Source organism: Hemitrygon akajei, chromosome 2 (assembly GCF_048418815.1).
Source record: "Hemitrygon akajei chromosome 2, sHemAka1.3, whole genome shotgun sequence".
Taxonomy (NCBI): domain Eukaryota; kingdom Metazoa; phylum Chordata; class Chondrichthyes; order Myliobatiformes; family Dasyatidae; genus Hemitrygon; species Hemitrygon akajei.
Genome location: NC_133125.1, coordinates 159,480,348 through 159,507,865, shown reverse-complemented (window position 1 = coordinate 159,507,865; position 27,518 = coordinate 159,480,348). Strand labels below are relative to the sequence as shown.

At 45.2% G+C, this 27,518-nt stretch overlaps 1 protein-coding gene and 1 pseudogene across 1 annotated transcript in view; both read left to right on the top strand.

The window, feature by feature from the left end:
- The window catches only part of LOC140721188 (uncharacterized), a 156,503-nt gene that overhangs the window by 71,251 nt on the left and 57,734 nt on the right, over positions 1-27,518 (top strand). The window contains exons 11-13 of the mRNA XM_073036050.1: positions 9,494-9,592; positions 12,265-12,357; positions 20,820-20,927. Coding sequence (XP_072892151.1) covers positions 9,494-9,592; positions 12,265-12,357; positions 20,820-20,927 — 300 coding nt within the window. The remainder of the gene's footprint in view (positions 1-9,493; positions 9,593-12,264; positions 12,358-20,819; positions 20,928-27,518) is intronic.
- On the top strand, positions 6,241-7,026 carry LOC140738372 (RLA class II histocompatibility antigen, DP alpha-1 chain-like; annotated as a pseudogene).

Here is a 27,518-nt window from a genome sequence, read left to right as displayed (position 1 = left end):
CCTGCTCTTTTATAAATTCTCTTCTTGCTAAGGGTAGATCTACCTCCTCTCCTTTACTCTCCTTCACCTCACCCTTTTCCGTTTTACCATCCCCTAACCCCTCCTGGTACAGGGTCGGTAAAAACGTCTCAGCCAAATCAACACTGGGCTCATTTAAACTGTCCTCTTTCTCAGCTACCTTTCTCGACATGCTGCGAGTGATTGCGCATGCGGGATAGATCTCAGAATCTAGGGGCAGGTCCTCAGCCCTCACAGGCTGGTTCGTCAGCTTCACAGCTGAACCCACTGCACCACCTGCTAAATCATTACCAAGAAGGACGTCCACGCCGTCTCTCGGTAATTATGACTGCACCCCTATTTCCACTGGTCTGGATACCAGGTCACACTTTAAAATGATCCTGTGCAAAGGTACAGCTTCTGTCCCTTTTCCTATGCCTCTCAAAACTACCTCTCCCGTCTCAGGACCAAAATCTAGCACCTTACTTAGGATCGACGACTGATCAGCTCCAGTATCTCTCCAAATTCTCACTGGAACTGGAGTTTCACCTTCTTTCACAAACACTGTCCCCTCTGAAATAAATTTCTCACGCCCCCCTCGTATATTATCCACCTTTGCCTTTCTCGTCGATTTACTGATCGACTCAATACACCCTGTAGGAACTGCTGCTTTCCCCTTTCCTGTCTACTTCTTCGGAGCAAAGCACTTAGCTGCAATATAACCAACCTTTCCACAATTAAAACAGGTCAAGCCAGGAACCTTCCTGCCAGCCTACTTGTGCTCCTCCTTACTCTTACCACTAGCTTCTGGCTTATTCGCTACCTTAGCCGGCGGGCTTTCTCTACCGTCCTTAAGGTCTCTCTGGTAACTCTTATTTGAGGAAAACTTTGTCTTGTGGAATAGGGCATATTCATCAGTGAACCTGGCAAATTCCAATATAGACTTATTTGTCTTCTCATTCAAATACGTCCGGATATTATCCGAAACACAACCTTTAAATTCCTCAATCAGAATTAACTCTCTGAAACACTGGAAATCCTCCTCCACCCTTTCTGCAGCACACCAGCGATCCAAGAGCACACCCTTCTCATAGGCAAACTCTGCATATGTCTGATCCCACACTTTCCTTAAATTTCTGAACTTTTGTCTATATGCTTCAGGGATCAGCTCATAGGCCCGAAGGATAGCCTTCTTTACTTCCCTATAATCCTCAGACTCATCCTCAGACAACGCCACATATGCCCGCTGTGCCTTCCCTTTTAACACACTTTGTAACAACGCCACCCACTTATCTCTGGGCCACTTCTGATTCACTGCCACCTTTTCAAAATGCAAGAAGTAACTGTCAACATCTGTCTCCTCGAATGGAGGTACCAACCTAAACTCCCTACTAACATTAAACTTCTCCTCTCGGTCTGACACGCTACCCCCATGTTGCCATCTCTCCCTCTCAAACTGCTGTCGTCTCTCTTCCTCCTCCATCCGCCTTTCAGCTCCTTCCTTCCTCCTTTCAGCTTTCTTTTCCTCCTCCTCTGCTTCCAGCCACCTCATCTGAAGAGCATGCTGCCTCTGTTTCTCCTTTTCCTCCCTGTCAGCCTGTTCCTTCGCCCTTTTCTCCTCCCTGTCAGCTTTTTCCTTCTCCCTTTTCACCTCTAACTCCTTTAGCTGGAACTCATGCTCCAATCATAATTTCTCTATTTCTACCTGAACCATCCCAACAACTGGTTTCTTTTCCAAGAACATATGCAATACCCCCCAATTTGGTATTCAAATCCCGGACGAGCCCCCAATTTGTGATGGTACCCCATAACTGGGTGTCTTACCAGCAAAGATAGAAGAATCCGTTGGAGTCTGCTGTTACTAATTTTAAACAGTGTTTATTAGTAAGATATGCAAAACAGTATCAACAATGCAAATATATATACAATACACGTTAACAATACTAAACCTATAAGTGTGGGTATAATAATGATCAATAATAAACAAGCTCTATCAATGTCTAGGGGATAATGAATTGTCATGTGGGAATATAAAGTTCAGTTCAGTTCATGCAGCCTGAGGTAGTTGTTGTTTCTGGTGTTTTAAATCATTGGAGAGAGAGAGAGAGAGAAAAAGAGGGAGGGCAAGCGAACAGTGACAGCCAGTGTCCGGCAAAGCTTCCTTTATGTTCTTGATCCATCGAGTTGTTGCTGTTGTGGCCATTCAGGTATGACCCCTCTGTCCTTTAGCTAGACCATTCTTCCGTGGCAGACTCGTCACCCAGGCAAGGGTGGACACACACACAAGCCCCACCGGCCTCGGTATCACCACTGTGAGTTAAATTGACCGATCCATTCGGTCCTCGATGCCCCACACTTTCTCGTGGGTCCCAACACTCAACAGTGCTCACTAGTGTGTCTCTCAGTGCGTCTGAGGGGTGTCACCCCAGACCTCACTTCTATCCCCACTCACGGGGTCTCAGGTGTCAATCAGTTTTGAATGGCTTAATCCATCAAACCAGCCCACTCTGGCTGTCCACTGAGGAATTTTAATGAGCAGGATGGTACCACGTAAACAGCCCTCTCCTGAGCTATAAGTCTTTCTTGGAGTCATAACATGATGGGTAAACGTAACTCTCTCCCAGGCTGTTATCAGTGCAGATGTCTTTGTACTTGTTCTCTGTCTCTCACCCTCTCTTTCGTAGCACAGAAATCATAATGGTTTGTGATTCTCAAAAAGGGAGAGGGAACATGGGCATCTGAGCCCTTCTGCCCATCAGAGTTGTTCCTCCTTCGTAACAGTATACTGATATATCAAATCTCTTCTGTCCTCTATGCTCCAAGGAATACAGTTCAAACCTTTTCAGTCATTCCTTATAACTCAGGTCCTCCAAACCCAGCAACATCCTTATAAAATTTCTCCGTACTCTCTCAACCTTATTAACAACTATCCTGTAGGTAGGAGACCAAAAACTGTACACTGTATTCCAAATTATACCTCCCCAGTGTCTAGTACAACTTCAACATAACATCCCATCTCTTGCACTCAATAATCTGATTTATGAAGGCCAATGTGCCAAAATCTTTCTTGATGACCCCATCAATCTGTGCTACCACTTTCAATGAATTATGGACTAGTATTCTGGGATCTCTTTCTTCTCCCAAACTCCTCAGTGTCCAACTATTCACTGTGTTGATCCTACCAAACTGCGCACAAGTACCTCACACTTGTCTGCATTAAATTCCATCTGATATCTTTCAGCCCATTTTTCCAGCTGGTCCTGATCTCCCTCTAAGCCACGATGGTCTTCCTCACTGTTCACTCCACCCCCAATATTGCTGTCATCCACAAAGTTACTGATCCAGTTAACCACATTATCATCCAGTTAGATGATATAGATGACAAACAACAGACCCAACACCAGTCCCTCGGCACTCCACTGGTCACAGGTCTCTGGTCAGACAGGCAACCATTTACTACCTGTAGTCTGTATAGAGTCCATGAAGTTGATGCCATTTTGCCTTGCTTCTATAGCCTCTGTGTCTGTCTGCTGAGTAAATACAGATGTAAAATATGCATTTAAGATTTCCTCTATCACTTTTGGCTCCATGCATGTATTACCATTATGATCTTCCAGAGGACCAATTTTGTCACTTGAAATCCTTTTGCTCTGAACATATCTGTAGAGTCCCTCAGGATTCTCCTTCACCTTGTCTGCTAAAGCAACCTCAAGCCTTCTTTTCACCCTTCTGATTTCTTTCTTATTTCTCTCATTTCTTTCTTCTCTCATTTCTTATTCTCCATGAGCATCTCATTTGTTCTTACCTGCCTGTACCTGCAATGTACCTCTTTCTTTTTCTTAAACAAGGCCTCAATATCTCTGAAAAACTGAAGTTCCCCACACCTGTTATCTTCACCTTCTATTCAAACAGGCATATACTAGCTTTGTATTCTTCAAAATTTTATTTTTGAAGGCCTCCCACTTACCAAGTGCACATTTGTCAGAAAACATCCTGTCCAAATCCAGACTTACTAGATCTTCTCCTACACCATCAAAATTGGCCTTTCTCCAATTTAGAATCTTAACCTGCAGACCAGACCTATCTTTCTGCAGATTTTCTTCAAAACTAATGACATTGTGATCACGAGATGCAAAGTGTTCTACACACACTTCTGTCACCTTTCCTATCTCATTCCCTAACAGCACATCAAGTATCACAAACTCTTTCGTTGGGACTTCTAATACTGATTAAGAAAATTTCCTGAACACATTTGACAAACTCTATCCAATGCGGTCCTTTGACACTATGGGAATCCAAGTCAATATATTGAAAGTTAAAATCAGCAACTATAACCACCTTATATTTCTTGCAACTGTCTGTGATCTCTCTATAAATTTGTTTCTCTAAGTTCTACAGACATTTTTATAATCTGTAATGTGCCCCATTAACGCGTTCACACTTTTCTTATTCCTCAGTTCCACCATAATGCCTCACTAGATGAGTTCCCCAGTCTGGCCTGGCTGAACACTGCCAGGATATTATCCTTGACTAGTAAATTATCCCCTCCTCCTTTAATCCCTCCCACTCTGTTGTGTCTAAAACAACGGAACCCCAGAATATTGAGCTGCCAGTCCTGCCCCTCCTGCAACCAAGTCTCCCTAATGGCTACAATACCATATTCCCAGGTGTTGATCCATGCTGTGAGCTCATCTGCTTTTCCTACGATACTTCTTACATTGAATTATACACAGTTCAGGACATCAGTCACACCATGCTCAACCTTTTGATTCCCGTCTGTCCCCACAACCTCTCCACTATCTGTTCTGACACTCTGGTTCCCATCCAGATGCAACTCCAGTTTAACAACTCCTCCCCAGCCCCGTGCAGCACTCAAAAACCTTTCCACTCAGATAATAGTCTCCCTTCAGTTCAGGTGCAAACTGTGACTTCTGTACAGGTTCCATTTTCCCTGGAAGAGAGCCCAATGTTCCAAGAATCTGACACCCTCCCTCCTACACCAACTCCTTCAGCATGTGTTAAACTGTATAATCTTCCTGTTTCTGGCCTCACTCATGTGGCCTGAGTAGCAATCCTGAGATCACAACCTGGAAGTTCTGCCTTCAGCTTAGCACCGAACTCCGGAACTCACTTTGCAGAACCTTTTCACTCTTCCTACCTACATGGACCATGACTTCTGTCTGTTCACCCTCCCACTTAAGAATGCTGAGGACTTAATCCAAGCTGTCCTGGACCCAGGCACCCAGGCACCCAGGAGGCAGCAGAACATCTGGGAATTTTGTTCTTGTCCACAGAACCTCCTTTCTGTTCCCTAATGAATGAATCTACTACCATCACAGCTCATTTGTTCTCCTCTCTTTCCTCCTGATTACAGAGCCAGACTCAGTGCCAGAGACCTGACCGCTGTGACTTTCCTCTGCTAGGTCATCCCCCCCAACAGTATCCAAGTGGTGTACCTGTTGTTGATGGGTTTGGCCACAGGGGTACTCTGCACTGGCTGTTTAATCCCTTTCCCCATCCTGACAGTCACCCAATTTCCCGTGTTCTCCACCTTGGGTGTAACTACTTTTCTCTATGTCCAATCTATCAACCCCTCAGCCTCCCGAATGATCCAGAGTTCTTCCAGTTCCAGCTCCAAATCCTTAACACAGAGTGTGAGAAGCTGTAGCTGGAAGCATTTCTCACAGTTGTAGTTGTCAGGGACACTGGAGGTCTCCCTGCCTTCCCACGTCCCACAAGAGGAGCATTCCACTATCCTGCCAGGCATCTCTACTGTTTCTAACTGAGCAACCATAAAGAAGGAAAAACAATAAAATTGGGGGGGGGGGGAGGAAGAAAACTCTACCTACAGCTTTTTTGTTGCTTTCTTTGACTGAAGCCTCTCCTCACTGAAGCCTTGAAGAGCTAAAGCCTCAAAATCTCCGCTCTAACTCTGACCACTCCAATGATGGCCGCTCCACTAGCCACTGCCTCACTCTAATTTGTTCATGCCAATCAATCCTGAATTCTGATTGGGCACTGCCCAAAGCACCAAACTGCCATGAGACACTGCATTTCCTGCACAATGGGTGAACGGGAGTGAACTATGTTCTCTCAGTCTTCCAGTCCAACAGCTGGTCGCTCCCTCACTCTCCTCGGTGTTGCCTCAAAAGGAGGAGCAGAACTGGAGCTAGGGTAGTACAGTGGGAGGAGAGAATGGCGGTGGCATTCTCACCACTCTGTGCTTTTGGGACAGACACAACCATGAGTTGGTATCCCGCAACCTGGGCGCTCCTCCTGCTCCTCGTCACTCGTTCGGGGACTCACAGCTCGGTGGCCGAGACAGACATGTTGGCAGTCACCTTCTTCGTTAGAGATGAGCCCAGCCTACCAGAGGGCGGAGCTGAGTTGAAGACCCAGGATAGAAGTATTGTTCACTATGACACCACATTACCGAGTGCTCAGTTTCACTTGTCTAGCTTAGACTCATTCTGTTTACCTACAGATAGGCTATTAGCAGGAAATGTGTTTGCATGGGTAAAGTACCTGATGAATGGGGTGGTGGAGTTAACCAACAACTCGCTTCCCCCAAACGAAATCAGTGAACTCTGTCTGTACTCAGAGAAACCAGTTGTCTTTGGGGAGATAAACACTTTGACCTGTTTCGTGAGTGGCTTTTTCCCACCGGCCATAATTGTAACGTTACGGAAGAATAAGAAGCCTGCCAATGGTTAAGTTAACTCCTCACACCTCTCATATGGCAAAGATAGGCGATTTCAAGTGCACCACTGCACATACATCCAGTCAGCAAATGGTGACGTGTACTCTTGTAGAGTGCTCCACAACATCAGCAAAGAGGAAAAAGTAATTTACTGGGAACCAGAAGAGCAAAGTAGTGCTGAAGAACTGGATACAGGCCAGCTTGCTGTTTCTATCTGCGGGCTGATTATAGGAATACTTGGCACAGCAGTGGGACTCTACTTATGTTTTTCGTTGCTACTGTCTAACTGGGGCACTTTGATAATCCAGATCAATACCCCTTCTCAATGAAAATATACTCTCTGCAATATTTCCCGATGGTCTGTACCTTGCGCTGTTGCAGTTTTGTGCACTCAGATTTGTAAGGCGTCATTCTCTTCCGTCTTAGAGTATTGATTTCAAATTCTGCTTTCTAATTTTGATACTCTTTATTCCATCTCTCAGTCGTCCATTTTAATGTACCATCTGCTAAATGCAACAGCAGCCACCTTCGGATAGATAAGATCACGGGTAGGTTGAGTTATAAACCAATGACACATTCACTTTCATTCATCAAAGTATTGAGTACAGGAGTTGGGATGATGTGGTGAAGTCACACAAGACATTGGTGAGGCCTAATTTGGAGTATTGTGTTCAGTTCTGATCACCTACCTACAGGAAAGATATCAATAAAACGGACAGAATGCAAAGAAACTTTACAAGGCCGTTGCTGGAATTTGCAGGCCTGAATTAGAGGGAAAGGTTGAAGAGGTTAAGACCGTATTCCCTGGAGCATTGGAGACCAAAGGAGTTTTGATAGAGGGGTACAAAGTCATGAGGGGTGTAGATGAGATAAATGCAAACAGGCCTTTTCCACTGAGAACTAGAGGTTATGGTTTACGGGTGAAAGTCAGATGTTTAAGGTGAAATTATTCACACAGAGGGTGGTGAGAATGTGGATGGAACAACCTGCCAAGGGAAATGGTGGATGATGGTTTGGTTTCAGCATTTAAGAGAAATTTGGATAAATATGGGTGGGAGGGGTATGGAGGGCTGTGGACCAGGTGTGGTTGATGGGACTAGGCAAAATATTAGTTCATCACAGACTAGATGAGCAAAGGAGACTTTTCTGTGCAGTAGTGGTCTGACACAGTCTCTCTGATAGGGCGCTGCTGAAACAACTATCAAAAAGTCATTTTCCCTATTCTGAGAGAGTCTAGGACCTGCAATATTAACTCTGTTTCACCTTCCACAGATGCTATACAAACTGCTGTGTGTTTGCAACATTTTTATTTTTTATTAAAGACAGAGCTGATAGATTCTAAATAGTAAATATCTAAAAACACCAGTGATCCAATCCCCATGGGGGAACAGAGTTTCTAATTATTGATTAATATAATGTGATGAACAGATATTGCAATTCACCAAAACTGGAGGAAAAGCAAGTTCCAATGAGGAAATTCGGACTTTACAATAGGATATCGATAGATTCAATGAGTGGGTGATAACTCAGCACATGGAGTTTAATACAGGAAAGTGTGAGGTGGGGCCCTTGAGTAAGAGGAATCAGACTGTAATGTCAATGGAGAGGAATTGTAAATGAGTGAATTGCAGAGGGATCAAGATTTTCTTGTAAAGGAATCATAAAAGATCTGATGTGGCATGTAATTAGGAACAGGAGAGACACATTAACCTTAACTGCAAGGGATTTGGAGTTTAGAAATGGGGAAATGTTGTTACAGTTGTGCAGAGTGTTGAAGACCCAATTGGTACTGTGTACAGTTCTGTTCCCCTTGTTTCAGAACAATTGCACTAACACTGCAGGCAGTCCAAAAGTGAGCAATAAGGGTGATTCCTGGGATCAGTGGGTTTTCCCACCACAAGCAGTTGGGAAGTATTTAAAGAAGAGATGGATAAATATTTGAAAGATTGGGGAATTGAGGATTGTGTGGGACTGGGACAGAAGAGGAGATGGAGCCTGGGGCAGATCAGCTCCAATTGTATTGAATGGTGGGGCAGGTTTAAGGAGCTGAGTGACCGGCTCCCCTCTTATTCTCTTGTGTTTATTATCTTCTTGCAAAAGAACAATGTATTGTGGTCCTTAACACAAGAGCAAGGAAACACACACAAAATGCAGGAGGAACTCAGCAGGTCTGGCAGCATCTATGGAAAGGAATAAAGAGTTGATGTTTCGGGCTACCATTCATCAGGACCAGAAAGAAAGGGGAAAGAGCCAGAATAGGAACATGGGGGAGGGGAAAGAATACAAGGTGAAAGGTGAAGCCATGTGGAGGGGGAGGTAGGTGGGTGGGGGAGGGGTGAAGTGAGAAGCTGGGAGGTAATAGGTGCAAAAGGCAAATGGCTGACAAATGAATCCAATCGGACAGGAGAGTGGTCGATGAGAGGAAGGGATGGAGGAGGGGCAGGGGCTTCTGATAGTGAACTCATCAAAATTTGGCCATCTCAACACCAGAAGGAGCACCCAGTGCAGAATATTGGCAGCAGGTAACAGGGAAATACTGACTGAGGAAGAGAGAGTGAGTCAGTCTGTTCTTGGCCGGCGTAACAAATCAGTGGCTTGTTAACCCAGCACAGCAGGTAGAGTCAGTCGGTGCAGACCAGAAGTCAAGGTTGACAAGACTGGGCAGTGATGAGCACATCTCTTCCCTGCAGGAGATAAGGGGAACAAATTGGTTGTGGCAACAATTGGCAGCTCTCCTGCTCATTGTTCTGGTGTATTGTTGCATGTTTGCTGATTTGAATGTATTTGTAATTGCAGGTTTTTACAGCAAGGACACTGTCATATTTGCTGCATCAATCACAATGGTGGTGTTGCTTGTAGTGGCTTTTATTTCATTTGTGATTCTTTGGTGGACAGGTAAGTGTTATTGTCTACACTTGTGTTTAACTGCAATTTCCTTGGAGAGATGACTGAAGTTTAATTTTAAGAGAAGAATCACACCCCCCATCCCCAGTCTGTGTCCATATAACCATATAACAATTACAGCATGGAAACAGGCCACCTTGACCTTTCTAGTCCATGCCGAAACATCTCCCTGAGAGATGTGCGATGAAATTCCCCTGTATTTTTGCCCAGTTGTGGAGTGGTGTTTCACAGTGACACCACTGCTGGAACGATTCCAGAATCACCTCTGACCTGGCCTCAGAGATGGTACTTGAGGGTAAAATGTTTCAACTCAATTGTGTTACACACATTATGTTGTCAAAGGTGATGTGACTCGTGATGTAGAGGTGAGGAGTGAGGGACCACTCCTCACTGCACACACGTGGCTCCTCCATGGAGAGAGTTAAATGCACCAAGTTTCTGAGAGTCAATAAGAGATGATCTCACATGGTCCTTCATCATCACCTCTTTGGTTAAGAAAGCAGAGCAGCATCTCCATTCCTTGAGGAGATTGTGTCTAACCCCCACCCCCATCCCCCATGATAACCAGTTTTTACAGGACCCCAATCGAGAGTGTCCTGACCGGCTGCATCTCTGTCTGGGACGGGAATTGCGAGGCATCTGACCACAAACCCAACAAAGGATCACAAGTGTTGCTGAGAGGATCACTGGGGTCTCTCTCACCCAGTAGATATATTTATCAGGAGTGTTACATACACAGGGCACTTAGCATTGTCAGTGATCCCTCCCATCCATCCAGTAATCTATTTGATCCGCTACCATCAGGCAGGATGTACCGTAGCATTAGGACAAGAACTGTTAGGATGAGAAACAGTTTCTTCACCCAGGTCGTAAGACTATTGAACTTCGTGCCGCCACCCAGGTCTCATCGTATATGGAGCACCAGTAGTGTTATACTGTTTACTTTTCAGTTGTATTATATATGCACCTTGTTATTGGTTAATTTATTTGTGGTGATATTACTTTGTGTTATGCACGTGAGTTACATGTACTGTGTTGTGAACATTAATCCAGAGGAAAGTGGTCTCATTTGATGGTATACATGTATACGGTTGAATGACAATAACTTGAAGGTTGCCTATTAATGAAGCATCATCCAGAACTTTTTCATTTCATCTCCAAGAGTTTTTGACATCAACACCTCTCTGTGAAGAAAGCAGTGTGTTGTAACAACATCAGGATTTTCTTTTTGACAAGAGAAATGAAACCTCTCATGGAGCCATCGAGGGGCACCATCAGTACAGATGCCAACACGGTTCCTCCAAGACAGACCTTTTGTTTCCAGATATGAAGACAAAACATTAAATATATCTTGGTCTTTGCTTGTTTTGGGCAGCTCTTTGCAACGGAAAAAGTTTTCTTGAATTTCACCATCATTTGCAAATTTTACAAGTGCTACAACATGACATTTATTGGTCAAATCTGTTGACTCATCACCCTGGATAGAGAACCTGTTGTTTTTCACTTCCTCGCACTCACCATTTATCAGCCTACCATCCTCTCCTCAGAGCAGTACAGTGCTCACCAATTAGGGTCAAATATAAAACCATATAACGATTACAACACGGAAACAGGCCATCTCGGCCCTTCTAGCCCGTGCCGAACACTTACTCTCACCTAGTCCCACCAACCCGCACTCCACCCATAACCCTCCATTCCTTTCCTGTCCATATACCTATCCAATTTTCCTTTAGATGACAATATTGAACCTGCCTCTACCACTTCTACTGGAAGCTCGTTCCACACAGCTACCACTCTCTGAGTAAAGAAATTCCCCCTCGTGTTACCCTTAAAACTTTTTCTAATTCTGCTAATTCTGCCTAATTCTGCTCCTATGTCTTATGGTCTTGTTGCATTCTAAACAACAATTACTGAACCCATCAGAGTGAATGAATTAAAAAATCTGGGTGAAAGAAAAGTGTCCCTTGGATCTTATGGTGGACAATCCCTCAGACATGTATCACTGGTTACCGATGGACTTCCTGGACAACCACTATCCTTATCCATGTTAAATGTCCCAGCATTTGGGCAGTTTAGTCTGCACTCACATTGAGTTCAGTTTTTTCTTGGACCAAAACACTGTTTGAAGCCTTGAGCATCTGGGTGTGGTGATGGTTCAGTCCTCAACAACAGAACAGGCTTCACAGTGGAACTTCAGTGCTGTAGCTGGGGCTGGGTATTGCCACCACAGGCAGGACCACATCAACTGAAACCTTCATCATCTCTAGAATAATACAAAGCTGATTTGCAGTAGATTGTTACCTCATCTGCTGTATATGTACACAGGGAGACTGCAGTGTATCTGCCAATTCTGCATGTGCAGACACTCGATAAGGGATTACAGAATTTATCAAATATGTGTTTGTTTGTGTTTTTCTGTTGTTTCCTGGATTCTCTGCTTGCTGCCAGTGTGAGAGAGATCCCTGGACTTTCTTCAGTCCGGTGTTCGGATTTCTGCTCCATTTCTGAACTGGTTGGGTTCCCCTGTGTTTAAGAAGCCTGACTGACTCAGGATCAATCTTCATTATCAAGAACACATTGTAAATTGATGCTTATGTGAAATAATTTGTGTAGATCTGTTGTTACTATGGCTTTCAAACTGATTAATTTTCATTTATCCGAAGGCTTTTTTAAACTGAGAAGATGGATGCCTGTCTATAATGTTGGTTTTCTCATTGTCATCATCATTGCTACAATTTCCTGGATGGTGTTTAAAGGTATGTGCTGAAATATTATTCTGTATTTTCATGTAAATGATGAACTCTGTTCTCTGGAGTTTGTTTGGAATGAAGTGAGTATCTCAGTCAGGATGTTGTGATCTGCTTTACCAGGACCACCAGCACCTGAAGTCCTCAGTCCCACAGCTGAAGTCCTTTCCCACAGGGGGATCTGCTGGAGGTTTAGACTTTAATGGCATTTCACTGATGCTCATGGAACTGAAGGCAAAATGTTGACCTGAGCAGACAGTTGCCTCAATGGGACAAGGCAGAGTGTGGGGATAATTTGCAGGAGATTACGTGGCCCATGTTGGGAGAATGTGACTAATGGTGTCCTGCAAGGATTTGAGGTTGGATTACAATTTGTCTCAGGTTTATGGAGGCGTGACTGTTTCCCTGACGACATTTCCTAATGAAAGAAGCAGGAAGTGGTAGCAGCTCTGTGGTCAACAGAGATTAATCGATGGGAATGAGCAACACCAGGGATAAATGCCACTCTACAGCCAGACAAATACATGTGGGTATCAGGATTATGATAAGTCCTGTATAGGTCTTGAAGACAGAGAGGTATTTTGTGTCCCAAATCACAGGAGGGAGAAGTTGGTCTTTAAGAATTCTGGTGTACATTTACTGAGCAGAATCTGCAGAAACTAGGGCTGTGCTGAATGGATCTGAGACAGTTAAAGGGTGAAGTAGTTAAATTTTACAAGTAGTCATATTTTTACAAGAAAAAGAGCTTCAACCAGCATTGGAATCCAGACATCAGATGAAGATAGAAATCAAAAGATTGAACATGCTGCAACTAGTGTCCTGAGCTGCAAATATTTCAATGCAAGAAGTATTGCAGGAAAGGCAGGTAACAGTGGTGACTAGTGGTGTTCCACAGGGGCCTGTGATGGGACTGATTCCTTTTACATTATATGTCAATAATTTGGATGATGGAACTGATGGCTTTGTTGCAAAGATTCCAGATAATATGATGATAGATGGATTAGCAGGTCATTTTGAGGAAGTAGAGAGGCTACGGAAGGACTTAGAGAGATTAAGTGAATGGGCAAAGAAATGACAAATGGAATATAGAGTCGGGAAGTGTATCGTCATGCTCTTTGCTGGAAGAAGGGAAAGGGTTGACTATTTTCTAAATGGAGAGAAAATACAAAACAATGAGGTGCAGTGGGTCTTGAGAATCCTTGTGCAGGATTCTCTAAAGGTTAATTTGCAGGTTGAGTCTGTGGTGAGGAAGGCAAATGCAATGTTAGCATTTATTTCAGGAGGACTAGAATAGAAAAACAAGGATGTAATGTTGAAACTTTATGAAGCACTGGTGAGTACTGTGAGCAAGTTTGGGCCCGTTATCTTAGACAGGACGTGCTGAAACTGGAGAGAATTCAAAGGAGATTCACAAAAAGGATTGAATAGCTTGTCATATGAAGAATGTTTGATGGCTCCAGGCCTGTATTCACTAGAAATCAGAAGAATGAGGGGTTACCTCTTTGAAACCTATTGAATGGTGAAAGGCATTGATGTAGTGGATATGGAGAGGATCTTCCCTATGGTGGGAGAGTTGAAGACCAGAGGACACAGCATCAGAATAGAGGGGTGTCCTTTTAGAACGGAGATGATGAGAAATTTCTTCAGACGGAGAGTGGTGAATCTGTGGAATTCTTTGCCACATGCAGCTGTGGAGGCCAAGTCTTTGTGTACGGTATATTTAAGGAAGAGGTTGATAGATTCTTGATTGGTCAGGGCATGAAGGGATACGGGGAGAAGGCAGAGATTGGGGCTGAGGGGAAAATTGGATCTGCCATGATGAAATGGCAGAGCAGACTTGATGGGCCAAATGCCTAATTCTGCTTCTATATTTTATGGTCCTATGGTCTGAATAAAAGGTCACGGGGAGATAGAGAGTCCTGTTGATGCTTGAGAGCATCTGGGAATGGGAAACTTGGGGCAGGAAATTTAATTGCAGAACATTGGTTTATTCCAGAGTTTTCCAACTGGGAATCCCTTTTCCTGGGGTGAAAAAGGAGTAACACCCACTGTACAAATGTAACCGGGAACTGTGGGTGCCAGTCACCCTCATGCCCCATCATTTCCATGTCAGGGGCACGTGATGTCATTCCCTGTGCAAGACTCCCCTCTAGTGGAACTGCAGGGTAACTGCATCATGTGTTTCTGGCCACCCCTGTAACAATTCGATTCACTGTGGCAGCTCTGAACTGGGACACCTGCAGCTGTTAATTACTGACCTTCATCCCTCAGGGCTCCCGAACACCCTGACAACAACCATTTGTTGTGGTCGTGGTACATATTGGTACCAATTATGTAGGTAGGAAAAGGGAGGAGGTCCTAAATACAGATTACAGGGAATTAGAAAGGAAGCTGAGAAGAAGGACCTCAAAGGTAGTAATCTCAGGATTACTGCCTGTGCCACATGACAGTGAGTATAGGAATAGAATGAGGTGGAGGACAAATGAGTGGCTGAGGGATTGGAACAGGAGGCACAGATTCAGATTTCTGGATCACTGGGACCGCTTTTGGGGCAGACAAACAGACAGACATACTTTATTGATCTCGAGGGATATTGGGTTTTGTTACAGTCGCACCAACCAAGAATAGTGTAGAAATATCGCAATATAAAACCATGAATAATTAAATAATAATAAGTTAATCATGCCAAGTGGAAATAAGTCCAGGACCAGCCTATTGGCTCAGAGTGTCTGACACTCCGAGGGAGGAGTTGTAAAGTTTGATAGCCACAGGCAGGAATGACTTCCTATGACGCTCAGTGTTACATCTCGGTGGAATGAGTCTCTGGCTGAATGTACTCCTGTGCCTAACCAGTACATTATGGAGTGGATGGGAGACATTGTCCAAGATGGCATGCAACTTGGACAGCATCATCTTTTCAGACACCACCGTCAGAGAGTCCAGTTCCACCCCCACAACATCACTGGCCTTACGAATGAGTTTGTTGATTCTGTTGGTGTCTGCTACCCTCAGCCTGCTGCCCCAGCACACAACAGCAAACATGATAGCACTGGCCACCACAGACTTGTAGAACATCCTCAGCATCGTCCGGCAGATGTTAAAGGACCTCAGTCTCCTCAGGAAGTCGAGATGGCTCTGACCCTTCTTGTAGACAGCCTCCGTGTTCTTTGACCAGTCCAGTTTATTTTCAATTCTTATCCCCAGGTATTTGTAATCTTCCACCTTGTCCACACTGACCCCTTGGATGGAAACAGGGGTCACTGGTGCCTTAGCCCTCCTCAGGTCCACCACCAGCTCCTTAGTCTTTTTCACATTAAGCTGCAGATAATTCTGCTCACACCATGTGACAAAGTTTCCCACCGTAGCCCTGTACTCAGCCTCATCTCCCTTGCTGATGCATCCAACTATGGCAGAGTCATCAGAAAACTTCTGAAGATGGCAAGACTCTGTGCAGTAGTTGAAGTCCGAGGTGTAGATGGTGAAGAGAAAGGCAGACAGGACAGACCCCTGTGGAGCCCCAGTGCTGCTGACCACTCTCTCTGACACACAGTGTTGCAAGCGCACGTACTGTGGTCTGCCAGTCAGGTGATCAATAATCCATGACACCAGGGAAGCATCCACCTGCATCACTGTCAGCTTCTCACCCAGCAGAGCAGGGCGGATGGTGTTGAATGCACTGGAGAAGTCAAAAAACATGACCCTCACAGTGCTCGCCGGCTTGTCCAGGTGGGCGTAGACACGGTTCAGCAGGTAGACGATGGCAGGCGTGAGCTGTACAAAATGGACGGGTTGTACTTGAATCCCTGGGGGACCAATATCCTGGCAGGAAGGTTTGCTAAGGCTGTTCAGGAGAGTATAAACGAGAATTTCTGGGGGGTGGGAACCAAACTGAACAGGCAGAGGAAGGGGTGGTTGGCTCACAAATAGAGAAAGCTTTTAGACACTGCGAGACGGAGGATAGGCAGGTGATAGAGAAGGGACTCTATGGTTTGAGTTTGAGATGGTTTGAGATGTGTCTATTTTAATGCAAGGAGTATTATGAAGAAAGAGGATGAGCTTAGAGCGTGAATAAGTACTTGGAGCTATGATGTTTTGGCCAATACAGAGGCTTGGATGACTCAGGGGCAGGAATGGTTGCTTGGAGTGCCAGGCTATAGATGTTTCAGAAAGGACAGGGAGGGAGGCAAGAAAGGTGGGGGCGTGGCACTGCTGATCAGAGATAGTGTCACAGCTGCAGAAAAGGAGGAGGTCATAGAACCGTAGAACACTACGGCATAGTACAGGCCCTTCAGCCCTCCGTGTTGTGCTGACCCATATAGTCATGGAGGGATTGTCTATGGAGTCTCTGTGGGTGAAAGTTAGGAAGAGAAAGGGGTCAATAACTCTACTGGGTGTTTTTTATAGACAACCCAATAGTAAAAGGGACACTGTGGAGCAGGTAGGGAGACAGATTCTGGAAAGCAGGAATAATAACAGGGTTGTCGTGGTGGGAGATTTTAATTTCCCAAATGTATGAAACTATGAGAGCCAGAAGGGGCCATGAGAAGGCCCTGGCTGACAGGATTAAGGAAAACCCCAAGGCATTCTACAAATATGTAAAGAGCAAGAGGATAAGATGTGAGAGAATAGGACTAATCAAATGTGACAGTGGAAAAGTGTGTATGGAACCGGAGGAGATACCAGAGGTACTGAATACGCACAACACGCTGGAGGAACTCAGCAGGTTGGGCAGCATCCGCTGAAAGGAGCAGTCAACGTTTTGGGCCGAGACCCTTCATCAGGACTGAAGAGGGAGGGGGCAAGGGCCCTATAGAGAAGGTGGGGGGAGGATGGGAAGGAGAAGGCTGGTAGGTACTAGGTGAAAAACCAGTAAGGGGAAAGATCAAGGGGTGGAAGAGGGGAAGCAGGGAGGGGATAGGCAGGAAAGGTGAAGAAGAAAGGTAAGGAATGAAAAAGAATGTCCTCTTCTTTAAGGGCTTTCCATTCCAGGACATCTCAAATGTCCTCTTTCTTTAAGGATCATGGTTTCCCTTCTACCGTCATCAATGATGCCCTCCCCTGCATCTCCTCCATTTCCCGCACCTCGGCCCTCACCCTTTCCTCCCGTCAACACAACAGGGACCGAGTTCCCCTTGTCCTCACCTACCACCCCACCAGCCTCCGGATCCAGCATATTCCACAACTTCCGCCACCTTCAACAGGACCCCACCACTAAGCACATCTTTCCCTCTCCACCCTTCTCCACTTTCTGCAGGGATCATTCCCTCCGCGACTCCCTGGTCCACACGTTCCTCCCCATGGATCTCCCACCTGGCACTTATCCCTGCAAGCATAAGTGCTAAACCTGTCCCTACACCTCCTCTCTTACCACCATTCAGGCCCCCAAACAGTCCTTCCAGGTGAGGCAACACTTCACTTGTGAGTCTGTTGGGGTCATCTATTGCATCCGGTACTCCCGGTGCAGCCTCCTCTACATCGGCGAGACCCGACGCAGATTGGGGGACCGCTTCGTTGAGCACCTCCACTCCGTCCGCCACAACAAGACAGGATCTCCCGGTTGCCACCCACTTCAACTCTGCTTCACATTCCCATTCTGATATGTCCATACCTGGCCTCCTCTACTGCCATGATGAGGCCAAACTCAGATTTGGACGAGCAACACCTCATATACCGTCTGGGTAGTCTCCAGCCCCTTGGCATGAACATTGAATTCTCCAAATTCTGGTAATTCCTTCCCTCTCCCTTCCCCCATCCCAGTTTCACTCTGCCTCTTCCACCAGCTGCCTATCACCTCCCTCATGGTTCCACCTCCTTCTACTACCTACAGTACTTTCCCCTTACATTCCTTCTTCACCTTTCCTGCCTATCCACTTCCTGCTTCCCCTCCCCGCTTCCCTCCCCCACTCCTTGATCTTTCCCTTTACTGGTTTTTCACCTGGCACCGACCAGCCTTTTCCTTCCCATCCTCCCCCCACCTTCTTTATAGGGCCCCTGCCCCCTCCCTCTTCAGTCCTGACAAAGGGTCTTGTCCCAAAACATTGACTGTTCGTTTCCACGGATGCTGCCCGACCTGCTGAGTTCCTGTTGTGCATGTTGCTTTGACCCCAGCATCTGCAGAGTATTTTGTGTCAGAGGTACTTAATAATACTTTGCTTCCATATTCACTATGGAAAGGGATCTTGGCCATTGTAGGGATGACTTACAGTGGACTGAAGAGGGTGACTATATAGATATTAAGGATTGCTGGAGCTTTTGGAAAGCATCAAGTTGGATAAGTTACTGGGACCAGACGAGATGTACCCCAGGCTACTGTGAGAGGTGAGGGAGCAGATTGCTGAGCCTCTGGCAATGATCTTTGCATCATCAATGGGGATAAGAGAGGTTCCGGAGGATTGGAGGGTTGCAGATGTTGTTCTCTTATTCAAGTAAGGAAGAAGAGATAGCCCAGGAAATTATAGACCAATGGGTCTTACCTCAGTGGTTGGTAAGTTGATGGAAAAGATCCTGAGGCAGGATTTATGAACATTTGGAGAGGTATAATGTGATTAGGAATACTTTGCCAAAGGCAGGTCGTGCCTTACGAGCATGATTGAATTTTTTGAGGATGTGACTAAACACATTGATGAAGGTAGAACAGTAGATGTAGTGTATATGGACTTCAGCAAAGCATTTGATAAATTACCCCATGCAAGACTTATTGAGAATGTGAGGAAGCATGGGATCCAAGGGGACATTACTTTGTCGATCCAGAATTGGCTTGCCCACAGAAGGCAAAGTGTGGTTGTAGAATGGTCATATTCTGCATGGATGAGGAAGTGGAGGGATGGGTTAGTAAATTTGCTGATGAAACAAAGGTTGGAGGTGTTGTGGATAGTGTGGAGGGCTGTCAGAGGTTACAGCGGGACATTGATGGGATGCAAAACTGGGCTGAGATGTGACAGTTGCAGTTCAACCCAGGTAAGTGTAAAGATGTTCATTTTGGTAGGTCAAATATGATGTCAGAATATAGTATTAATGGTAAAACTCTTGGCAGTGTGAAAGATCAGAGGGATCTTGGGGTCCGAGTCCATAGGATGCTCAAAGCAGCTGCGCAGGTTGACTTTGTGGTTAAGAAGGCATACGGTGTATTGGCCTTCATCAATCGTGGAATTGAATTTAGGAGCTGAGAGGTAATGCTGCAGCTATGTCGGACCCTGGTCAGACCCCACTTGAAGTACTGTGCTCAGTTCTGGTCGCCTCACTACAGGAAGGATGTAAAAGCCATAGAAAGGGTGCAGAGGAGATTTACAAGGATGTTGCCTGGATTGGGGAGCATGCCTTATGAGAACAGGTTGAGTGAACTGGGCCTTTTCTCCTTGGAGCGACAGAGGATGAGAGGTGATCTGATAGAGGTGTATAAGATGATGAAAGGCATTGATTGTGTGGATAGTCAGAGGCTTTTACCCAGGGCGGAAAATGCTAACAGGAGAGGGAACAGTTTTAAGGTGCTTGGAAGTAGATACAGAGGAGATGTCAGGGGTACGTTTTTACACAGAGACTGGTGAGTGCGTGGAATGGGCTGACGACGACGGTGGTGTTGGCATTCTCTGTACAACACTCCCCTCTAGTAGAACCGCAGGGTAACTGCATCATGTGTTTCTAGCCACCCCTGTAACTATTGGTTTCACTATGGCAGCTCTGAACTGGGACACCTGCAGCTATTAATTACTGACCTTCATTCCTCTGGGCTCCCAAACACCCCGACAACAACCATTTACTCTGCTGGTGCTGATTTTCTTTCTCCCTCTCTCCATTCCTTCCCATGACTCTGTGGATTCTCTGTTTTAGTTTTGTCATTTGAGTGAGCATGGTGTAGATTTCCCAGATCTGTATCTGGATCCCGGGGTTCTGGTCTCAATCCCCATCCCCACAAAGCCTCCGTAACACTGGCCGTGTGGAGCTGGGTCATTTGTCAGCCATGAACAGTTCGAGAGACTAAATCACCTGCTCCTGGAATTAAAAACTGAATCTGCTGGGAATCCTCAGCAAGTAGCAGGTGAAGCACGGACAAGAAATAGGTTGCAGGGAAATAGTGGGGTGGTTGGGAATGGGGTTGATGAGATTTGCTCTGAGAACTGACAAAGTGTCAGTGACGTCCCTCTGTATCATGAGGAAATATGAAACCAGCATCACTCATCAGCTTGTCGGTTTCTGTCACACTGCTTTTTGTTCAGCCTTGCTCAGTATAAACCACGTTCCACATTCCCTCCCACACTGACTGCACGAGATCATTGGCAGAGATCTGCTCTTGAACAGAGTGTGATGAAAGGTGTGTGAAATTGGAGAAGGTCACTGCTGTCCCTCTTCACAGGAAATTAGCTGAGTTTTTCAGTTCATGTGGGCATCAGCCTTCTGTTCAAGAGGCAGCATTCTCTCCTCTTATCACCTTGATTTGGTTACAGATACAGTTATTCAACTGTTTTTAATTGCAGGCCTCAGACCAGAGGATGTAGGAGTTGCTGTTATATCGATGGTGGGACTGGTGTTTTCTACAGCATATGCTATTATACTCACGTGCTGGTCAAGGAAAAAATACCCAGGTATCTGTTATTGTCTCATTTGCATTTCAGCAGAAATACCAAGTGACTCATGTTGACAAAATGAACTCCTCCCACACCCCCCCCCCCCCCACCCCATCCCCACAGAGTCTCTGGATTCCTGTGGTACCCAGAATGCAATTGTCCCACATGATTGACAGGTTGAGATATGAAGTGGTGACACAGAATGTCTGGAGTTGTTCTGGAGTCAACTCTGACCCAACTGCAGAGGGGTTTTGGGAGGAGTGACCCTGAGGAGGGAGTGTCATAGAAAAATATGACACAGAAACAGGCCTTTTAGCCCAAATAGTTCAAACCATTTAAACTCCCATTGACCTGCACCAGGACCATAGCCCTCTGTACCCCTACCATCCATGTACCGATCCAAACTTCTCTTCAACGTTGAAATCGAGCTTGCAAGCTCCACTTGTGCTGACAGCTTCTTCCACGTTCTCACAACTTTCATGTTCCCCTTAAACTTTTCACCTTTCACTCTTAACCTGTGAACTCTTGATTGTAGTCCCACCCAACATCAGTGGAAAAGGCCTGTTTGCATTTACCTTGTCTCTACCCCTGATAATTGTGTGTGCCTCTGTCAAATCTCCTCTCAATATTCTACATTCCAGGAAATATAATCCCAACCTGATCAATCTTTCCATATCACTCGGGTCTCTCAGAGTGTAAATTTCCTCTGCACTCTCTCAACCTTGTTTACATCTTTCCTGTAGGTAGGTGACCAAAACTTCACACAATACTCCAAATTAGTCCTCACCAACATCTTATACAACTTCAACATAGCATCCCATCTCCAGTACTCAGCACTTTGACTTGTGAAGGCCAAAGTGCCAAAAGCTGTCTTTATGACCCTATCTACCCGTGACTCCACTTCCATTGAATTATGGACCTGTATTCCCAGATCCCTTTGTTCTCCCACACTCCTCAGTGCCCGACCGTTCACTGTGTAAGACCTACCCTGGATGGTCCAGCCGAAATGCAATACCCCACACTTGTCTGCAGCAAATTCCATCTACCACTCTTCAGCCCATCTTACCCCTTCCTCATGCCACCCTACCAGGGATAGGGTCCCTCTTGTCCTCACCTACCACCCCACCAGCCTCCACATCCAGCACATAATTCTATGGAACTTCTGCCATCTCCAACGGGATCCCACCACCAAGTACATCTTTCCCTCCCCCCCCCACACACATTTTCTGCTTTCCACAGGGATCGGTCCCTATGCAACTCCCTTGTCCATTCATCCCTCCCCATTGATCTCCCTCTTGTCACTTATCCTTGCAAATGAAACAAGTGATTCACCTGCCAGTACTCCTCTTCCCTCACTACTATTCAAGGCCCCAAATAGTCTTTCCGGGTGAGGTGACACTTCACCTGTGAGTCTGTTGGGGTTATATACTGTATCCGGTGCTCCCAGTGTGGCCTCCTTTATATCGGTGAGACCTGACGTGGATTCGGAGCCCATTTAACCGAGCATCTACGCTCCATCTGCCAGAAGAAGTGGGATCTCCCAGTGGCCACCCATTTAATTCCACTTCCCATTCCCATTCTGATATGTCAATCCATGGCCTCCTCTAGTCAGACTGAGGCCACACTCAGGTTGGAGGAACAACACCTTATATTCCGTCTGATAGCCTCCAACCTGATGGCATGAACATCGATTTCTCAAACTGACGGTAATGTCCTCCACTCTCCTTCACCATTCCCCATCCCCCTTTCCCTCTCTCACCTTATCTCCCTGCCGGCCCATCGTCTCCCACCAGTGCTCCTCTTCCCTTTTCTTTCTTCCCTGGCCTTCTGTTCTCTCCTATCGGACACCCCCTTCTCCATTCTTCATCAATCAACTTCCCAGCTGTCTACGTCATCTCTCCCCCTCCTGGTTTCACCTATCACCTCACAAAAATATATAACTGCAGATGCTGTGGATCAAAGAATACATACACAACGCTGGAAGAACTCAGCAGGTCAGGCAGCATCTGTGAGAAAATAGTAGCTAACATTTCGGGCCGAGACCCTTCATCAGGAATGGGGGGGGGAGTAGAGGGCTACTCTTTTCTCACGGATGCTGCCTGACCTGCTGAGTTCTTCCAGCGTTGTGTATGTATTCTTCACCTATCACATTGTGCGTCTATTTCCCCTCCCTCGCACCTTTTAACTCTACTCCTCATCTTTTTTTCTCCAGTCCTGCCAAAGTGTCTCGACATGAAACGTCGACTGTACTCTTTTCCATAGATGCTGCCTGGCTGCTGAGTTCCTCCAGCATTTTGTATGTTGCTTGGACTTCCAGCATCTGCAGCTTCTCTCTTGTTTGCACCTGCAATGAACCTCCTGTTTTCATAACCAGGCCTCAATATCTCTGGAAAACCAAGGTTCCCTACACCTGTTACCTTTACCTTTTATTCTGACAGGCTCATACAAGGTCAGCACTTTCAAAGTTTCATTTTTGAAGGTCTCCCACTTACCAAGTTTGCTTTTGCCAGAAAACAGCCTGTCCAGTCCATACTTGCCAGATCCTTTCTGATACCATGAAAATTGGCCTTTCTCCAATTTAGAATTACAACACGCGGATCAGTCACATCTTTTGGTAAATTTGCTTTGAATCGAATGGCATTGTGCTCACTCGATGCGAAGTGTTCACCTACACAAACTCCTGTCACCTGCCCTGTCTCATTCCCTAACAACAGATTAAATATTGCACATTCCCACATTGGGACTTCTACATACTGATTGAGGAAACTTTCCTGAACACAGATGACAAACTCGATCCCATCTAGTCCTTTTACACTATGGAAGTCTCTGTCAATATGTGGAAAGTTAAAACCACCTTCTTTGCAAAAGTCAGCGATCACTCTGCAACTTTGTTCCTCTAAACAAAGTTTCAGAGTTTGCATACGGTAACGTATACCACACCCCCATTTCCTCATCCTCTGAGTCCGTACAGCATTCAGTGGTTAGGTCCTTTTCAGCTCTTTCCGCTGATTGCCTCTCTGCTCTTCTCCTACTAGGTGTAGGGTCCATGTCAGGCTCTTGGTCAACACATACCTCCTGCCCTGGAGGTAGAAGTTGATTCCAAAGCAGAAGTAGTTTATTGTTTAAACTAACAAGTACGTGAATTCATACACCAAATAACTGGTGTGCACCCCCACTAAGTATCCCTGACTCTCATGAACAGTGAAAGAATAGCAAAGGTATTACCCGGGCAAAGGAGTTTACACTGGCCAGGTGTTCCTCGTTGTCCCGATTCACTCACCACGTGTTTCACACAGGGTTGTTCACGCTTGTATCTGCGATGGTTATTCTTCAAAGTTACCACTACCAACACACACAAAGCATCCACTTTTATATCAATTTGTTATCAATTCAAATATCACATTCCAGTGTCATTGGACACGGGTCATGTGTCTGAATTAAACACCTTGTTATTAGCTCTACTCCAAGCCAGTGTCAGTTTATTGCCCTCTTCCCATCAAGTGACAGTCGATAATTTATGTTCTCAATCAGCAATGAACTCGAATCACTTTAGGCAGGCATCAACCCCAACGTTCACAAACCTGCATGTTATATCCAACCAAAGAACATCTCACAAATAACTTCTTATTGGAAATGATCTCCAGTCCAGCAGATTACCTGAAGTATCATTGTGGCTTCTTTAAAACATTGGTCAAGCCCAGCATGTCAAGCTCACAAAATGAGAATAGAGTGTCTTCATAAAATGGCAGCCTCCATCCCCAAGCATGCGACAGGAACAAAGACAAATAGTCTGTCTGCCTCCACTGTCCTTGATTCATTTGAATTGACCGATTTGTAGATTGTCATTCTTTCTGGCCAACAGTCTTGTCAAACCCCAAGTAACCAGAATCATCATGAAGTGACTTCAACACAATCCTCTGATGCTTCTCAGGCAAAACCAACTGGGAACGCTGAGTCCTGTCTGGAGACGTGACCCTGTATAAAACCTGGTTCCTCAACTCCATTTTGTTCCATTCCCTCATCAGTAGGAGTATGGTAGGGTGTTTCATCTTTTCAACTTGGGCCATATCCCCTTCTGCAGCAGATGACCAAATGGCACCTATACAAGGGTTGTCTCACTGGGCTACTGCCAATTCCACGGGACTCAAGACAGGCACCTGCTTTGTATCCAGAGCTGTCAAGTTGTAATAAGCTTGTGGAATGGCACAACCCAAAGCTCCCAAATGATCCACAGCTCTATCCTGCCACAGCCTTGCTGCTGATTTCCCTGTGGTAGAAAGCTGGCATATTGCTTTAACACCAGAGGCAGGAACACTCTCTCACTCGGGGCTGGTGTCAGTGTGCAGGACATATGGCAACTGGGGGTTTGCAAAGGCCAACACAGGTGCTTCAGTCAGCAGCTCTTCCTGTAGCTGAAAGACCTCTTCACATTTGGCATCCCATCTTTCTGGGGGATTCTGGAGTATTGTGTACAGTTCTCGCCACCAAATTATAGGAAAGATGTCAACAAAATAGAGGGAGTACAGAGGAGATTTACTAGAATGTTACCTGGGTTTCAGCACCTAAGTTACAGGGAAAGGTTGAACAAGTTAGGTCTTTATTCTTTGGAACGCAGAAGGTTGAGGGGGGACTTGATAGAGGTATTTAAAATTATGAGGGGGATAGATAGAGTTGATGTGGATAGGTTTTTTCCATTGAGAGTAGGGGAGATTCAAACAAGAGGACATGAGTTGAGAGTTAGGGAGCAAAAGTTTAAGGGTAACACAAGGGGGAATTTCTTTACTCAGAGAGTGGTAGCTGTGTGGAACGAGCTTCCAGTAGAAGTGGTAGAGGCAGGTTTGGTAATGTCATTTAAAGTAAAATTGGATAGATATATGGACAGGAAAGGAATGGAGGGTTATGGGCTGAGCGCGGGTCAGTGGGACTAGGTGAGAGTAAGCATTTGGCACAGACTAGAAGGGCCAAGATGGCCTGTTTCTGTGCTGTAGTTGTTATATGGTTTATATCACAATAATTTAGATAGTTTGGGTGAATACTAGTTCACACCAGAAGTCAAAAATACATTGAATAAGGTAAGTGGAGGAAATATTAGGGGAGACAGCAGAGCTAGGCTTTTTACACATTGAGCTGTGAGAACCTGGAACGTATTGCCAGGGGTTGGGGTACAGCCTGATACAATAAACACATTAAAGGGCATCTTAAATAGGCAATGGATGTAAGAAAATAGAGAGATATGGGCTGTGTAGGAGGGAAGGATTAGATTGAACATGGAGTAGTTTTATACAGTGTTGGTAGACACAACATAATAGGGCAAAGGCTTGTACTTCACTGTACTGTTCTATGTTCTATATTTGAATGTTGCCATAAAATACTAATGTGTGTTTAAAAAAACAATCAGTATAAAATGAATTGATAGAGGATTGACCATAAAACACATAAAGTATATACATAATGTTTATATCGTAAGTGTAGTGAGTGTAATACTGATCAATATAATAGGTTCTTCTTATTAAAAGTTTGATATCATTGCCTAATGTCATAATAACTTCATTATGGACAAACTTAGCAAACAGCCATCTGAATTACCAATGAAATATGCTGAGGAAGGTACATTATATACTGAGGTGGATGGGTGGTTTCACACCAGGTTTGGGTAATTGTCCACTTTGCCTCTTTTTGGACCTCATTCATAACCAAGACTAGTAGCTGTTGGTACTGATCAATGATTCAATGGTTCCATTTAACATCGGAGGATGTATACAGTATACAACATGAAATTTTTGCTCGTTGCAGACATCCATGAAACAGAAGAAAACCTCAAAGAATGACAAAAAAAATTAGAAACCCAAATCCCCCTCCTCTCTCCCACTCACAAGAAGCAGCAAAGCATCAACTCTCTACCCCCCCCCCCCCCGCTTGTTCCAGCAAAAAGCATAGGCACCCACTACCCACCAAGCAAGCAATAGCAAAGTGCCCAGAGAGAGACCATGATCTGCAATCCAACAAAGACTATTTTCACCCAACAGTTTGACATGCCACAGGCTCTTTCTCTCTTTTGCACTAACAAGGGAGAGAGATGTGTCATCCCTTCCACAGTGGGAGGGGAGGCAGTAGTGTCAATTCTCAGTCGTCAGGGAGTAGGATGTCATTCTCAGGCAGTAAGGTAACTGAAATGGAGTTGCCAGGACTACTTGTCAATAATCAACTTGTTTTGGATTTGTTTTGCCCCAACATTACTTTGACAGTTAAGTAATAACTCATGTTAGCTGAAGCATGACCAAAATAAAAAAGTTACTCCCTACCTTTATCCTGACACTCCGATATTATTGGAAAAAAGTCCTGACTAAATTTAATTTTGTTTCCTTGTAACTTCACACGACCCTTGCATCTGACCCACACATAGAGCTTGTTGTGCCATCTGATGAAATCCAAGTTAAAACTTCTGTGAAGTATTGTAACCAGTTCATCTGTAACTATCCTAGTGATCAACCTTTGCAATTGTGCAGGTGAATATTCAAACAGACAGAAGTTTGCAGCAATGTGCTCCTGAAATGCCCTGGGGCATTCTCTCAAACTGAAAGAATCCAAGTGGACATCTGAATGTTGTCT